The sequence below is a fragment of the Puma concolor genome, chromosome A2 (assembly GCF_028749965.1).
Source record: "Puma concolor isolate L17-30 chromosome A2, mPumCon1.1.hap2, whole genome shotgun sequence".
NCBI classification, from domain to species: Eukaryota; Metazoa; Chordata; class Mammalia; order Carnivora; family Felidae; genus Puma; species Puma concolor.
The window spans coordinates 44,274,199-44,292,547 of NC_141668.1; the positions used below are offsets into that span (position 1 = coordinate 44,274,199).

Below are 18,349 nucleotides of genomic sequence, written 5' to 3' on the forward strand. Positions count from 1 at the left end.
CAAAGTAGTAGTCAGCCCTTACTGCTTCCTGTGTGCATGGCATTTTGGGGAAGTGATTTATGTCTCTTTATAACTTAATTCTCACAACAGCCCATTGAGGTAAGTACTATTATTTTGTATATCTTACAGGTGAAAGAGAACTGAGGCATGGAGAAGTTGAGTAACTTAGGGTCGCAAAGCTGAAATGACCTTAGCTTTGTGGAACCAAGGGCCATGAACCCAGGCCATGTAGCAGCAGAGTCCGTGCTGTTAATCGTTCACCACATGCTACCACCTAACGTGAGCTGCTCTTATGCAAGTCAGCCATGTCACATTGTCCACTTTATTTAGTGGCGCACATTCATACTTCATATTTTATTATACTGTATTTAAAACCCACCTTGGGGCACCTGGATGGCTCAGTCCATTAAGCATCTGACTCTTGGTTTTGGCTCAGGTCATGCATGATCTCACAGCTCATAGGTTTGAGCTCCACATTGGGCTCCATGCTGTTGCCGCTTGGGTTTCTTGCTCACTCCCTCTCTCTCCACCCCTCCCCTACTCGCTCTCTCAAAATAGATAAATAAACTTAAATAGCAAAATAAAAAAAATAAAATCCACCTCTTTTTAGAAACACAGTATTCCTTAATTTTCTGCCCTCATTTTTCACATTTCTTTTGCTTTCTTCTTGTCTTTCATTTCTCCATTTATCTTTTTTTTACCCATTTTAATTTTTTCTGTTAACTCTGTATACTAATCCGCTCAATCTTTATTATGTGCACCTGTACACCAGGTCTGTGCATTCATGGAATTTAATGTATAGTGGAGGAAGACAAGCAACGTGAACACCTCATTATATGTGCCATGACGGAGGAAGTAGATAGACCAGTAGTGCAGAAGGAGTGATTAAATCTGTGGGGAGGAGATAGGGGTAGTTAGGGAAAGATTTTATTAATGACCTTAGAGGAGGAGTTTTCCAAGGTCAAAGCATGTGCGTGTATAAGGAAGCCATAAAGTAGTAAGTTATGTTCAGAGCTGCAGGCAAATCAGTATTGCTGATGCATGGAGAAGGCAAGAAGTAGCAGGAAACGACCCAGGTTCAGACTCTGGTGATTTTGTATGCAAAGACACTGGACTGTCTCCTGGACTTTATTGTTTAGGAGAGGTGGTATAGTCAGATCTGAGTTGTAGATATTTTCGCCCTGTTGGCAGTAGAGAGGATAGCTTTTTATTTATTTTTTTATTTTTTTTAACGTTTATTTTTTTTGAGACAGAGAGAGACAGAGCATGAACGGGGGAGGGTCAGAGAGAGAGGGAGACACAGAAACTGAAACAGGCTCCAGGCTCTGAGCAGTCAGCACAGAGCCCGATGCAGGGCTCGAACTCACATAAGAGAGGATAGCTTTTTAAAAGGCAATCAGAAGTCAAGCAGGCTAAAAGACAGTGATAGCAAATCTGTTAATTTTTTTAAACTAAAGAGAGTATATTCCTTGCTTTGTGCCAACCCTCTGAATCCGGGGCAGTCCACAACCTTCACCTCATTAAATAAATCCCTGGGTTACCTCTGTAGTGTCATGATAATTGGCAAACTTTGTTAGATGAAAGGATTCTGTGGTGATTTTTTCCTCCCAATTTAATGTATTTATCTGTATTTTATTTATTTCATAAGTTGGTTTCTTTTAACCAATTTTTCTATTTTATGGGCTTAGAAATTGGTGGAGTACCTAGTAATTCGCAGGAAAGAAAAAGAGGGGAAAGAGTTAGAAACAATATTTATTGCCAGAATGTTATAGTATCAATGAGGAGCTACTGTGAAGATAGGCGAGGGAGGGATAACACTGAGGGTGTTCAATCCTGAATATTCTTTTGACCCACTCATACCTCCTTTTGTCCATGATGGCCAGTCCTGTATCAGCCTTCACTCTTTTCCCAATCCCTAACCAATTTCATTAGTTTATATTTGATTCTTTATATTTTAAGTACGTTGAGTTTGTGTTTTTTATCATAAGTAAAGTTTTTCTACAGCCAGCCAGAGAGTTTTTTGTGACATACAGCTGAAGCTGTCTGAACCAATATAGAGGTATCCTATTGAAGGAGTGAAGTAATACAGAACTGGGGGGAGAATTACTTCTTTTGAAGAAATGGATTGAGTGATATATGTTGGGGTCTGTACAAGTCTGTGTCCATGGACTAACAGAACCATGTGGTTGATAGTGTATTGTTTGGAGAGGAAGTACAGTGGTTAAAGACACAGACCTAGGATCTGGCTGGCCTCACATCCTTGTTCTTCCATTTACTGGCTTTGTGATCTTAGCCAAGTTACTTTACATCTTTTTGGGAACAACCAAAACAACAGCAGTAATAACAGCACTTAGCTCATATGGTGGCTATGGGATTAAATGAGTTCCATGTAAGATACTTAGAATAATGCCTAGTATCAGTTAAACGCTGTGTAAATTCCCACTTTTAAATTTGTGTGCCTTTTGGACCTTTTGTCTGCCCTCTGTTACCTGTGCCGGTGAAGGGCATCCCTACCATGTTCTCAAGACATTTTTACATTGTTGTGGGAGGTAGTTTTGACCAGGACAATCTGCCACTTGGACTGGCCTTCCGTACTTAGTCTTTGTTTTCTTTGTGCTTGGTAGCTGCTACTTCACACTTTACCCAGTTGGCTCACTTACTCCAAAGATGGGTAGTGAACACTTTGCTGGGCTTCTCTTCTTTCCTTGTTTCCAGCCTCTAAAAGATGTTGTGAGGATTTTCCTAGTTTTTTATGTGGACGGAAGTACTAACGAATTGACGACACTGTACTTATAGTACAGATTTTTGGACTGTAATTTTTTTTTTAAGTTTATTTATTTTGAGAGAGAGAAAGAGCTGGGGGAGGGGCGGAGAGAGGGATGGCCCCATGCCCCCAGCACAGAGGCGGATGAAGAGCTTGAACTCACAAACTGTGAGATCGTGATCTGAGCCAAGATCAAGAGTCAGATGCTTAACTGACTAAGCCACCCAGGCACACCTGAACTGTACTTTTTAATTTTTTTTAACATTTATCGTTTTTGAGAGACAGAGCATGAGTCAGGGAGGGGCACAGAGAGAGAGAGACAGAGAATCTGAAGCAGGCTCCAGGCCCTGAGCTGTTAGCACAAAACCTGATGCAGGGCTCAAACCCACGAACCATAAGATCATGACCTGAGCCAAAGTCAGATACTTAACCAACTGAGACACCTAGGTGCCTCCTGAATTGTACTTTTTGACTGTAACCTTCTGTCTTCCATTTGGTAGTTAAAAAGAAAGCTATTTGATAGTTTAGAAGGTCAAATAACTGGCAAGAGAGCTCCACAGAAAGTCAGTAGCCTGTGAGTAGAAGAGTGGTTGGAGCGTGTGGATGACAATAAAAAATAAACATAAGTGGTGCCATTTGGGATGTCTGTTCTATGTCATGCACCCACAAAAAGCAGTATGCAGGGAAGATAAGGAAATGGTAGGGATCTTTCAGGTCTCCCCATGAAAGCAAAGTCCTTTCAGCCTTTAGATGATAGAGGAAAGTCAAGAAGAATTATTACTTTGGATTAATTTTGGTCACATGAGAAGTTGGTCCTAAGAAGAAATGATGGAAAAATAAAGTAGAAGTGATGGGATTTAGGAGAGACCATGATAGTCTCATCTGTGGCTCAGAATAACCAAAGGAAGGCATATTGGGAGAAGTCATGTGTACTTGCATTAATTAGACCATATCTATGGTAGTCTATTTCTAGATGCCACATTTTAACAAAAACATGGGTAGTTTGTACCATGTCCAGAGCAAGGGAACCAGAATTGTGGCAATACAGAACAGTGATCCAAGTTTCTGAATATTTTGCTTAAAACTAGAAAGCTTTCTAAGGGTAAAGGTGGGGTTAGTGCAAAGTCATGATTACAGTATTTGGATAATAGAGAACTGTCATGTGTGAATGGGTTTAGACTAATTTTGTGTAGTTGCAGAGATGTGGAAATTACTAGAGACACTGGTTCAGTTTTAGAAAAGATTTTCTAACATTTTCAGCTATCCATAATTATAACAGGAACTCCCTTTGGCATATTCCTTTTCAGGAATTAGTGAATACCCAGTTCTTAGATTTATAGAAGAGATCTCTATTTTGGATAGATGATTAAAGAAGATGGCCCCTGTAATCTACCAATCTGTGATTTAATGGTCCTAAACAAAAGGACCTATTCGGGTATGAAATACAATGATGTCTTTTGTTCTCTCCACATCATGCCCATGATTTTGTCCAAAGAGGAGTTTGACTAAAGAAAAATGGGGCACTTGGGTGGCTCAGTTGGTTGAGCAGCGGACTTGAGCGTGGATCATGACCTCATGGTTTGTGAGTTCAAGCCCTGTGTTGGGTGCTGTACTGTAGCTTTGTAGAAGCATTTTTTGTCTTTATTATTCCCTTAGGTTAGAATGGAAATTTAACTCAGGGGGGTTGGCTCCTTAGTAGTGTCTTGATAAATATTGCCAAATTACAGAAATGTACCAATTAATTATTTCAGTGTATGTTTCGTGGCATCTTCTCTAACACTCAGCATTGATTTAATATTTTTCAATTTTATAGATGAGGCTATCTTTAATATTTAATTTGAAAATTAGAGAGAACATGAATATTCAGTTTCCACTTTTGGTTGCATTATTTTTCTAGTGAAGAATCGGTTGATATTTTATGAATATGTCTGTTAGAAAAGTTTTGTCTAAAACCTCTGCTCAGTAGAACCCCATCTTAATAAAAATGGGGAGTCCTAATCAGTACAAATATTGATATATGTAATTCCACTACTTTAACAAAATTGTTTTGCTATGTGACTGAATGACACACAAGTTTGTGAAGCACTGCATGTTTGTATGTGTCTGTGGCTCACTCCTTCACCTTTTGTGGGTCTTGTTCAAATACCACCTCTCCCATGAGGCCCACCCTGATGATCCCACTTGCAGTCTCAACTGCTCCCACCTGGGGCCTCGCTCCATGCCGTGTCCTCCCAGTCTCCTTTCCTTGGTCCAGTTGCTTCTTCACTGAACTTACCACTTTCTAATAGACTCTGTAATGGATCCATTTAGTTGCTATGACCATGTTTGTTTCTCCTTAATAAATGTTCCAAAATGTAAGCCTCCCAAGGGCAGCAGTGCCTCACTGTTGTTTGGTTCACTGCTGTATCCAGAGCCCCCAGAACAGTACCTGGCATATGATAGGCATTTGATAAATCTTGTTGAATGAATTAATAAATATTAACAAACTTATAACTCAATTAAAAGATCCTTATCCTAGCAAATGATAATAGTTTTAATATTTTTTATATTTATTTAAAAATATATAAAGTGAAATTGTCATTTTTTTTTTTGTTTTTACAGCTGATTTTTCACACATTGCAACTGTTAGCGTTCACTGTCCTTGCCATTTTAATTATGAGGCTGAAGTTGTTTCTAACACCTCACATGTGTGTTGTAGCTTCTTTGGTGTGCTCTCGACGGGTAAGGCGTTCATTCTTGTGTAACTGTACTGTAGTAACTATAGTAACAGCAGGGTAGTTGCCATGGCTTTGCTGAGTAATCCAAAACATAAGAAAACTTGGTTTAAATTATTTAAAATGTTATTTCATGATTAGCTCTGAATAACAAAAGCAACTTTGAGTAGCTTTGAAAATTATTCTTAGATTTTAACCGCTACTTTTATGACAACTGAGGAGGCACACTTTCCCCTCTGTTAGTATTCTGTCCACAGACGTAGTTTTTTAGAGTTCAGGTCTGTGCAAGAGTTTCTTGACGCATCAAAACTGTCCTCAAATGTTCTAATACTAGAGTAGATACAGGTGAATTTCTCTAGTATTGTCCTGTTTGGCTCCAAGAACCCCGAGGGAAAGTTGTCAGTTTGGGAGTTCTGTTACCATTACATACAAAGTAGCTAGAATTTGGGGACCAGTGCACTTCTAGAAACATCTTACTTAGCTTTGATGATAAGAGTCTTGTCTTAGAATATCATAATGCTTATTTTTCCAGGAGGAATATGTGTTTCTGCTAGTGGGGTTTCCATAGATGACCGCCCCCCCCCCCCCCCCCCCGCCCCGTGAAAGGCAGATGTTACAGGACTTAGTTCGAGGATATTCCATTATTTTGTGATTTACTGATCTTAATCCTTAGTGGTAAATCAGTACTAGAAGGGTAAGGTGTATTTCTGCCTTAATTCTTTCGAGAGGAAAGAAAGTTCCGTTTTTAGTGGCCCTGTAATTCCAAAATATTTACTATGTTTAAACAGTAGGTGATGGCAGTTCCGTATATTATTAGTGCATTGATCGTATCAAATGGTAATCCACCTTGGTTAAAGTAGCAAGGTGAGAGTTTCTTACTGCCCTATAGCACTCTTCATATAAGAATTAAAAATAAATGGTTTCTTTCATTTCAGCTCTTCGGCTGGGTTTTTTGCAGAGTTCGCTTTGAGAATGTTATCTTTGGCATTCTAGTAGTGATGTCAATACAGGGTTGTGCAAACCTCCATAATCAATGGAGCATAATAGGAGAATTTAATAATTTGCCTCAGGAAGAACTGATACAATGGATCAAATACAATACTAGACCAGGTATGTAGCTGTCTGGTTATATGTATAGTTAGTAACATACACACATTTAAAAATACACACACATGGTGACATTTATACACTCACAGATTTTGAGCATGCTAATTGCAGCATCCACCAAATCAAACCCTTTCAAAAAACAATTGTGTGCCCTCTTTAAATGCCTCCTAGATAACTCAGGAATTTTAATTAACATGGAGAATTAATGATTGTTCACAGTTATATATTATAACTCTGAGATCATTATTGTATTTTAACTCTACCAATGACAAATAAAAGAAATCTTTAATAACAAAATTCCACACCTAGTTACAGGCCATTGGAAAAGGTACTTCTGACCATGGGAATGTCAACAGCACTCCTTCTCCACTTCAGTCAGTGCTGACTGTCTGATCCAACTCTGTAAAACCAGTCGCGCACAAGAAGAGTTAAAATCTCAGATATTCTTTTTTCTTCACTAAATCATTTCAAGGAGATGAGTATAAATCCTACTTTTAAATACTCTAAAATATCACTTTTAGCTTACCTTTTTTTCTTCCTATCTTTATCCAGAACCACCTCAAGCAAAGTTATTTATTTCATGTTGAAAAACCTTTCCAGAGAATAAGTGTTTTCTACAGTATTTTCTATAACTAATCTATAATCTTGTCCCAAACTATTTTTGATATTTAGTAATTGTTTCTGGCACTAGTTGTTCACTATGGCTTCTTTAAATTCATCCTGTGACTCCTTGGGTCAGTTTGCTCTTATCATTTATTTGACAGTTGCCATTTTACTGATTAGGCATCGTTTAAGTAAGTTTTATAAGCTTCAGCTCAGATAGTTGGTTTTCAGAGGTGACAGTACCTAAATCGCCAATAGCTGCCAGGACGATTTAATCAGAATTTTTAAATTAATCCTCTTGTGAATTTTCCCTGTAGGAGTACCACTCCCTTTACTCTCCCTTATCCCTTCCCAGTTAGATATTTGTCCCAAGCTTTACCGGGTACCTACTTTCTCAATCTTTTAGTGTGTCTTTCTTTGTTCCAGTGTTCATCTTGGGTTCCTGGCAGAGAGGGCCTACCTTTGGCAACTTCTTCTAAGATAACTCTCACGGACTCCCACCTCAGTTTTAGCTGTCTCTTCTTTGATCTTCTTATAAGTCTTTTTTTCATCCTCGTATTATGGGTTCTTTTATGGTTACCACATGTGTATTAAAATCAGCATGATGCTCTATAGTATGGGTGAGACTAGTGCTTACGTTCAGGTCCCCCATGTAGGGTTGTATAGTTTGTGCACTGCATAAAAGTGCTCAGTTGAGAGGACAAGTGAGAACTGAAATCCAGCCCATGGTCTAATCACCAAGTCATGTATTAGTGAGACTCTGTCAAGTCAGAAGGGATCTTTTTTCTAATATGGTCAGTCGAGTATATGTGGAGACTTCAGTATACATATAGGAAAATATCATATTCTTTCCCCCACCGTGTTCATATTTATCTCACCACCTAGAGTGAAGAGTATATAGAGCATTTCTCCCCATCTCTGCCACAGATCGTTTCTCTTCAGTGATTACAGCTCTTGCTGAACAGGCCTGCCTCGTGTCCTCCTGATAACTGTGGCCCTGGGCTTTGGGTCCCTCTAGCCCAGGTTTTCTCCACCTTGACACTATTGATGTTAGGGAGTGTCCTGTGCATCACAGAGTTTTAGCAGCATCCCTTCCTCCTACCCACTAGTTGCCAGTAGCACCTCTGTCCCGCACAGCGAGCCAACCAAAAATGTCTCCGGAAGTTGACCACATGTGTCTCTCGGAAACAAAATCATCTCTGGTTGAGAACCACTGCTCTGGCCTAAGAGCTTTCCATCATTAATTATTGAATCTTGTGATAATAAATACACATTTCTATATTGGTTGACTTAAATATTTGCAAATTTAATTCCTATGTAGAGATTTTCATTTGACGTTACATTTAGAATACTTACTATATTTGCAAGCGAACAGTTATTTACAGTAGACCTGAATGACCTGTCTTGTTCTTATTAGTGATTTTATTATGCTGATTAAAAATGATAATAACCTTCAAAATTATATAATAATGTATTATACAACAGTGCCAGGAGGTCAGCATTTGGTCTTCTTGTCTTCTAAGAAACTACAGTTCACAGCCCATGAAGGTCATTTTAAAAGATGTAGCATGAGACTTGCCCTTTGTAACAGTCTCTCAGTTCTTAACATTTCAGATTATCAGGACGAGATATGAAATTTTTGTAGTATCATCTTTACCTTGAGCTTGACCATGGCAGGAGGCTGTAGTGAAGCAGCTAAGAGGGTGGGCTCGGACACTGCCGAGGTGTGTGGTCTTGGGCCGGTCAGTCTCCCCTGTGATGTCTGTTTCCTCATTTACAAAACAAGAATAACCTATAGCCCACTTTATGGAGTTGTGCGAGCTAGATTTTTTAATCCTAGTAAAAATATTTCACACAGTTCCTCGTGCAGAGATAACAAAGTTGGTTCCTATTATAGTTGACAATATTGAGCAAAGAATAAGAACGGTGCCAGTGATGATTATTTAAATGTATTTTGTATTCTTAATTTGAATTCAAATATTATAGATGAAAAAGAACCTTTGTTCTCTTTAAAATATGGCATTAAGGAATATATTCTTGCTTTCCAGATGCTGTTTTTGCCGGTGCCATGCCTACAATGGCCAGTGTCAAGCTGTCTACCCTTCACCCCATTGTGAATCATCCGCACTATGAGGATGCAGACTTGAGGTTGGCAACTGATTGAAATGTTTCAACTAGACACGCTTACAACTTATATCAGCTCTTAGAAATAGGGAAGGTTTTATACACATGCATATGTTCTCATCTTCATACTCATGATGGTAGTTGAAAAATGTGTAATAACCATCCAGAAAGTATAATTATGTGCCTGTTGACTCTAAAGGATGTTTAATAAACCTCTGAAAAAAGGAAAAAGGTTAATTTTTCTCAGAGTGAAGATGTCACATGACTAGCCTGCATGTGTGTCTCTGTTGAAGTAGAACTGCTAAGTACTAGTCATGGCAGATGGGATGGGTCCGGCCCATGGGCGTAGTTGGCTAGCCCTTGCTCTGGACTCCACAAGCCCCTCTGCCTGATTTAAGAAACCATTCTCCCTCTTATTGGTGGTCTATACCTAGTTTTTTTTAAAAACAAAAAAAAATATATGAAATTTGCTATATACTATATGCACTTATGAACAGTTAGGGTGTTTTTTTTGTTAGCCAGTTATGAGAACTCAGGTTTTTACTGAGGTGTGAAAGTTTTGTTTTCCTTCAATAACTGACTTTAAAAATGATTTTAATCATTTTAGTAATTGTCAGGGTAATCTTTTCCTGTTAATGCATCTTTGGCCTATTGTTAGAGGTAACATTTTAAATTATTTAAAGTTTTATGTCTGGTTGTGGACATTGGACATCCCATATGCTTGAAATTTTAAGAAATTCCCAATGCATAAATGATAATTGTTCAGGATTTCATAAAAACACCTGTTTAAGGCCAAATCATCTTTCGTACCAAATTTTGGTAAATAATCCAGTTTCTCACACTTCCATTAAGATATTTTCTCTACCTGACTGTTACACTAGATGTCCTCTATCTCAATGTTGGATTGGCTACATTTCAACTTCAATTCAGATGCTTTTCAGAGCTTCTACAGATGAAATTATCTGTTGAAACGTTTCCACTCGTTCAGCCTCTATCTGAATGTGTTCCATGAGCAGATTAATTATTTTATGCATTATACAAAGCAAATTTTTTATTCTGAACTATTATCCTGCTACCCAGCTCTAGACTCTAAACCAGTTTATATCTGCCCGTTCCAGTAAGCACTAACAAGCAGCATATACAAAATTCCAACCACTGTAAGGTTTAGCACATGCACAATTAAGTAGGAATGTGGAAACTGCTATCCAAAAATAATCTATGCTATCTCCAAAACATTCATGCTGCTTGAGGTCAAATATATGAATGCTCTATACAGTGAGTATTAAGATTTTGATTTGCTAGCAAAATTTCTCTAGTCTATTCTAATTTATTTTAAAACATTTAACTTGTGTTTTGAATGTAAAGGGCCCGGACAAAAATAGTTTATTCCACATATAGTCGAAAATCTGCAAAAGAAGTGAGAGATAAATTGTTGGCGTTACATGTGAATTATTACGTCTTGGAAGAGGCATGGTGTGTTGTGAGAACTAAGTGAGTATGAGCCCTGTGCTATACAATATGGAATATTTTTAAGCCACAACTGTTTTACTTTATTATAGTAGTTGTGATTCTTTAAGAATTTTTATTCTAAACAAATTCCACTGAAATACTATTGTGGGAGGGGTGCCTGGGGGGCTTAGTCAGTTAAGCGTGTAACAGTTGACTTCTACTCAGGTCATGATCTCATGGTTCTTGGGATCAAGCCCCATGACAGTGTGGAGCCTGCTTCCAATTCTCTCTTTCCCACTCTCTCTGCCCCTCTCCTGCTCGCTCTCTCTCTCTCTCTCTCTCTCTTTCTCTCAAAATAAATAAACTTAAAAAAAAAACACTATTGCATTTAAAATCATTTCATGTAGAAAAGTAAATATCCTTTAAAAACTATAGTGTGTTTTAGCTTCCAGATTTTTTCATTTAAATTTAGCATCATAATGTAGCTTTCTTTCATAGTGTTTGAAATTCTTAATGATAATTTTTATTAGATGTGTGAAATAAAGATTTGAATTTACAGCAATAGAGACATTAGCATTCTGTTATTACAAGTGGATAACATTAAATTTATAAGACTTATGAAAAAAGTTTCAGATAACTCAAGAGAAAAGAGTAAAAAAACATTCTTAAGTATAGTTTCTAGAAATCACAAAATTCTAATAGGTTATCTTGAGGCCTTTTTTAGATTCCTTGACTTAAGAGGTTCTTTGTCGTATTAGGCCTAACATTAAGAATTTTCATTTCTCCTGTAGGTAATTAGGAATTCAACTATAGAACATTTTTGAAGAGCTAGGTTCACAAGTTTAGTAGCTAATTTTTATATTTAGTTTTAATATCTAATAAATATATCTAGGAAGAAATGGCATCTTGTAAAAGAAGCAGAAACATAATGTATGTGTACATCCATTAATTTAAAATTTAATAAGACAAAGTAGACTTCAGGACAAGGCATATTATCACAGATAAAGATGGACATTTTATAATGTCAAAAGAATTAGTTCATCATCAAAAATATGTAACAGTTCTAAAATGTATGCATCTAGGGGCGCCTGGGTGGCTCAGTCGGTTGAGTGTCCGACTTCGGCTCAGGTCATGATCTCGCGGTCCGTGGGTTCGAGCCCCGCATCGGGCTCTGTGCTGACAGCTCAGAGCCTGGAGCCTGTTTCAGATTCTGTGTCTCCCTCTTTCTCTGACCCTTCCCTGTTCATGCTCTCTCTCTCTGTCTCAAAAATAAATAAATGTTAAAAAAAATTAAAATGTATGCATCTAAACAGAGCTTCAAAGTGCACAAAATAGAAATATGCATAATTAAAAGAAAAAATAAGCAAATTTTTAATCATAGCTGGAAATGTTAACTTTCTCTACTAAGAAAATTAGATAAAAAGAGTGTAAGGATTGAAAGATAGAAACAACAAAAAGTATCAAATAGCCTGACCTAATTGACTCTTATAGAACAGTACAGGAAGATATATTCTGCAGAATACACATTCTTTTAAAGGGCACATGGAATTTTCATCAAGAGAAAACACATGCTGGGCCATAAAAATGGCTTCAATATGTTTAAAAGATTTGAAGTCCTACAGAATTAAGTTAGAAATTAATAATTAGAAATCTAAACATAGATATCTAGTCAATCCATACATATTTGGAAATAAGGCAGTAAACTTATGGATAACTTACGGATCAAAGAAAAAATGCAGAGAAAATTTTAAAACAGTATTTTTTTTTCTTGAATGCAAAAACAGGTGTTTTCAACAATGTTGCTGATCTAACTGGATATCTGTATCAAAGAAAAAGTGAACCATGACCCATACTACCCCATACACAAAAGTTAACTTGACATGGATTGCAGAACTAAATGTAAAAGTTAAAATTAAAAGATTTCTTGGAACAGAGATCACTAACCATTATTAAAAAATGAATAAATCGTTCACATCAAAATTGAAATCTTTTCCTCAAAAGATATTGTTAGGAAAATGAAAAGCCAAGCCATAGACTGGGAGACAATATTTGCAGAGCATGTATCTGATGAAGGAGACACATATTTTGTGTATGAAGAAATTTTATAAAATAATACATTTATAGCACAATTGAAAATGGACAAAAGACTTGGACAGACATAATTCATGAAAGAAAATATGTGAATAGTAAGTACATGAAAAGATGCTCAATATTGTCAGTGTTCAGGGACATGCAAATTAAAACCACAGTGGGATACCGTAACATATACTGTAGAACAGATAAAATCTTAACGAAAGTACCAAATATTGGCAAGGATGCTAGAAATCTCCCACATTGCCAATGGGAGTAAAAATGATACAACCACTTTGAAGAAGTATTTGGAGGCTTCTTATAAAAATTTAAGCATATCTCTGGCCTATTACTCAGCAATTCTACTCCTTGGAATTTAAACAAGGGACATGAAAATATCCATAGAGGATGTTATAGGAGCTTTATTCATAATATCTCAAACTGGAAACAACCCAAATATCAAGAGAAAAATGAATAAACAAGCTGTAGTATGTTCATACACTGGAATGCTACTCAGCAATGAAAAGGAACAAACTACTGAAATGTAAAAAGGATGAATCTCAAAAACATACTGAGTGAAAGAGGCCAAACACAGAAGAGCACCTACTATGAGATTCCATTTTATCAAGTTGAAAATATGCAAAACTCATGGGAATAAAAACCAGAATAGCAGTTGGTTATGGTGGAGCAGGGGGTGGACGTGGTGGTGGGAATACTCTGTAAAGGGATTCAAGAACTTTTTTTCTTTTTCCTAGAAGAATGACAGTGTTCATTATCTTGATTGACATGTTTTTTATATGGGTGGATGCATTTGTCAAAGCTCATGGAGCTGTACACTGAGATCTGTGTGTTTTTACTTATGTAATTATGTAAACAACTTACTCTAAATATACAAGTAAATATTTATGCAAAGAAGAACTCTTCTAAAATTCTGGTACTTAGAAAAACATTTTTACAGCTATCACTAATAGCCTTCTGAGAACGGAAGGAATAAGTTGTAAAGAAGGAATAGCACATTTTCTCTCAAGGCAATCTTTTTACAAAATTGGCTGCTTTTGCTTTTCTTCACAACTCTGTTCTATTAAGTATCACATACTCCTTACCTGAAAGCCCTAAGGCTGTGTGACATTTAAGGAAAATAATGAAAAGTGCGAATTGGATTTTCTAGTTTGGGCAAACTGGATTTAGAAGTTATTAGTCTGTCTAAGGCCCTAAGAAATTGAACATAAGACCCATAAGAAACCAGTTTTGGAAGGAGTTCAGTTAATATTGGCAGGAAAAGGTTGAGTTAATGCTCGCAGATATTACAGTTATAAGAATCGGGTGAAAACACAGGTACTCTTCACTTTGCATGGTACTATATTAGGTGAAACTTGAGCATGTCAAAGCTGTGTTCTTGCTTTGCATGGTTCCATGGAGCTCAGCGTCATGTTAACTGATGTGTATTGGAACTGTGTCCTCTAAGAGTTACCATGGCACTACTCAAAGCAAGGACATAGTTCCAATATGCAGATGCTTCAGTTAACAGGATGCATGCAAAGTTAGGTTTAATGGTATTAAAAACAACTATTTGAAGTCTCTAGAAAGTGACACAAAAGCAGGGAGAAACTTGAGAAAAATTTGCTCTTGAAGAACTTCTCTGAATTTGTGACCTTCAAACCTAAATCAAACAACGTTTAGTAATCACAAATAAGAATGTGACTGAACACTCAAATCAAAAGGCAGAGATTAGTAGTAGACTGAATACAAAAGCAAAATCCAACTATGTGCTGCCCGTTAAGACATGCATTTTAAGTACAAATACATGTATAGATTGAAAGAAAAGGGATGGAATTGTTATCACGTGAGTAACACATGAAAGCTGTAGTGAATATAAATATCTAGAATATTCTAGAAAAGGCAAAACTATATTGCAGAAAGAAGATCAGTGTTTGCCTGGGCTAAGTTTGGGCGAGAGCACTGACTGCAGAAGGGCTCAAGGGAACTTGTTTCAGTGCTGGGGATTTTCTGTATTACGATTATGGTGGTGCTTACACACCTATACATATTTGCCCATATTTATCAAACTTTACTCATAAAATGGGTACATTTTATTGTATACAAATTGTATACAATATAGCTATTGAAAAATAAAAGTCAATTTGGGGTGCCCGGGTGGCTCAGTCTGTTAAGCATCCAGCTCTTGACTTTGGCTCAGATTATAGTATCACGGTTCATGAGTTCAAGCCCCACATCAGGCTCTGTGCTGACAGCACAGGACCTGCTTGGGATTGTCTCTCTCTCTCTCTCTCTCTCTCTCTCTCTCTCTCTCTCTCTCTTTCTCTCTCTCTCTCACTCTCTCCCCCCCCCCACTCATGTGCTCTGTTTTTCTCTCTTTCAAAATAAATAAACTTAACAATTTTTTTTTTTAAGTCAATTTCGTCTGACTTCTTCCCTTTACTGACTCTCATGTGGGGTTATTCTCTAGTGGGAAATATTATCCCAGGCAGTTGAATCATAGAGCCACCCCAAATAGGAAAGGGTTGAAGAAAACAAATCTGGCAAAAGAGCTTTCTTTCCTCACCTTGGACTATATGTTTTCATGGTAATCTAAGTTAGATTAAGCTCAAAAATATGAAATTCATCAGGAATCAGATTAGCTCTCCTTTAATTTGTCTCCTACTACTCATGGCCCTTATGCTTGGATGGTGACACCACTTTGAAAATATATCTATTTATATTTCATTTTGAAAATAAATTTTTAAATACGTATTTCTGAATGTATATTGGACCTTTATTGGTAGGCTTAATAATATACTGATTATTTGCTTAAGTGAAACAGGAAAATGCAGCATAATTTCATTTTTATCTCTAAATGTTGAACTGATATTTTTTTTAAATGATGCTTTAAAACCTTTATTAAATAAATTAATCTCTAACAAACTTGGAGCTACTTTATAATTTACCTATTTCCCCTGTATCTGAATGCATTTTTAATATAGGTATATATGTGCCTTTTTTTTTTTTTTTTTTTTTTTTTTTTTTTAGGCCTGGGTGCAGTATGCTGGAAATTTGGGATGTGGAAGACCCTTCCAATACAGCTAATCCTCCCTTATGTAGCGTCTTGCTCACGGACCCGAGGCCCTACTTCACCACAGTATTTCAAAATAGTATGTACAGAGTATTAAAGGTTAACTGACAACGAGACTACCTATCACACTGTGATGCAAGGAGGTGTGTAGAAAACCATCACTTTGGCTTATTTACATTAAAAGAAAATCACAAGCTTTAATAAGGGATCCTTAAAAAGAAGATGATAAAAATATTTTAGTTATTCTGATTACTAAAAGGTAAATTGTTTCATTGTTTTCCATTGAATGTCAGCCTTATTAAGCTTGTTATTTAAAGGACGAAATCATCTCATTCTGCAGAAACGAATGTCCATCTTAAAGTTTTAAAGAAAAATACATGTAAAAGAACAATGAGATTTAATAAATCAAGGGGAGATGTAAGTCCTTTTGCATCCAACTAGGTGAATTATTTCAGATTTTCTCTGGTACCAGCATGTACCAGCTGAAACTCTTTAAACCACTTAGAATAGACTAATGCAGTTTCTGAAAGACACTTCCATAAAATCCTGATTCGGATCACAACTTCTTTACCTCCATGAGGAAATTTGTGTGTAACTGCGTGTCTGTTAAGGTTGTTTTTGCTTTTACTAACCCTCAGGAAAGATCTTTATTAGCTTTTAATATTTTTTTTATCATTTCAGTTTAAATATTTTTAATAACAACCTATTTTATAATGTTTTGTATCTCTTGAAATTTATTTACCCAACCAGATAGGTATTTTCTATTGATTAGTTCCCAACCTAAGTTCAACAGGTTATTAATCTATCTTTATAATCCAGTGGTTTTTCTTTTAACATCCAGATAAAATAAAAATTGCTATGGTACATGACCAACTTTTGGGGTTAAACATAATCAGAAAAGAAAATCTAGTTAAATTTGTCATATGAGATTTTAAGATTCTAGATCCCGAATGAAGCAAAGGCATTTTCATCTTGACAGCCCTGTAGCTCATTGGACATAGTCTTTCTTTCCGATTACTATCTTTCCAATCGCCATCTTTTGTAATAACAAATTTCTAAATTCTCATTTATGTTTGGGTTTAGATGAGGACATTGATATTTTTATAAATCTTCTCCTCCAATATAAAACCTATGCAACAACAGTGCTTTGGCAGTTGGAAATAGTTATCTTGAAGATGTTGCCAAACGCAAAGACTGTCTGTGCTTGATAGTAAATATGCCACATCTGTAGTATTTTAGTATCTATCTGCTTTAAGTTAATCATCTCAGAGTCTTTGTAATTCCCTTATGTCCTTGGCCCTCTACATTTGAGATAACAAATGACTTAATTCCATAGATTAGTTCATATATGGTAGGTAGGAGATTATATTCAAGAAAATGAATAAAATTACTTTTCAACTTTTATAATTGTAAAATACTTCATTTAATACAGGTTACAATACTGCTAAGAAAGCATACCACATTTTGTCAGTATTTTCAAGTAACTGGGGCCTAGGTATGAGACAAAAAAGAAAAGGGAGACTTAACACCTAACATTCGTAAAAATTAAAATACGTTTTGGATGATGTTTTCATAGGAAATATTTTTCAAACTTTGGGAGAACTTTTTTAAAAGAAGAGCTGTATTACCTAATAACATATTTTATACAAGTGTACTTACATGTATTTATTATTTTCAACTTGTATAGTTGTCAGATATTTTAACACAGGATGCAGAGCAGCTAAGAAAGTAAAACATTTTACTATTTTAGCATTTTCAAATAAGTTTTTGGTGTGTAGGGCAAAGAAGGAAAAGAGACATAGCACCTGACATTCATAAAATTAAAGTAACACATTTTTGATGATATTGGCATAAAAATATTTTTAAAGAAGCTGGTAGAATTCAACAACCAAAACAGGGAAGAACAATATTAACTAATTAAATGTTTCATGCAAATATAATGTATTGATATGGATTTGTGTTACTTTCATGTACTATATATTTTTAAGAATTAAAAAAGCCCTTGAAGATCCTCTGTGTGTTTTCTATCTTTTCTCATCCTTTACTAAGCATACATTTTGACCTTGAAATAAATCTGGTATGAAGGTACAAATCATAGGTTCCTAAATTTATTAACCATGTTTACATTGGCAATGATCTTTCTTAGCCATTTAAAAACAATTCTGCATCGTCTCACACAGAAGTCGGGGTATTGTGAAGGAAATAGTGTGGGCTTTGTAACCAGATAGGTCTAATTTTAAACCCTGGCATTTGTTTTTACTGGGTATATCACCTACCGTCCATTCAAAAGGTATTTATTGAGCCCTTACTATATGCCAGGCACTGTGCTAATTAAGCTTGGCCATGTCACATGACTATGAACTTCAGTTTCTTCACCTGTAAGTCGGACTCTGTAAATCAGTTCTGTAAATGAGAGCCCAAACTATCCACTCAGTAGCATCATTATGA

At 36.3% G+C, this 18,349-nt stretch overlaps 1 protein-coding gene across 1 annotated transcript in view; it reads left to right on the forward strand.

Moving 5' to 3' along the window:
* Window positions 1-17,912, forward strand: part of DPY19L2 (dpy-19 like 2) — a 99,028-nt gene extending 81,116 nt beyond the window's left edge. The window contains exons 18-22 of the mRNA XM_025929673.2: window positions 5,366-5,485; window positions 6,414-6,588; window positions 9,237-9,336; window positions 10,678-10,803; window positions 15,859-17,912. Coding sequence (XP_025785458.1) covers window positions 5,366-5,485; window positions 6,414-6,588; window positions 9,237-9,336; window positions 10,678-10,803; window positions 15,859-16,009 — 672 coding nt within the window. The 3' untranslated portion in view covers window positions 16,010-17,912. The remainder of the gene's footprint in view (window positions 1-5,365; window positions 5,486-6,413; window positions 6,589-9,236; window positions 9,337-10,677; window positions 10,804-15,858) is intronic.
* The last annotated feature ends 437 nt before the right edge of the window (window positions 17,913-18,349 follow it).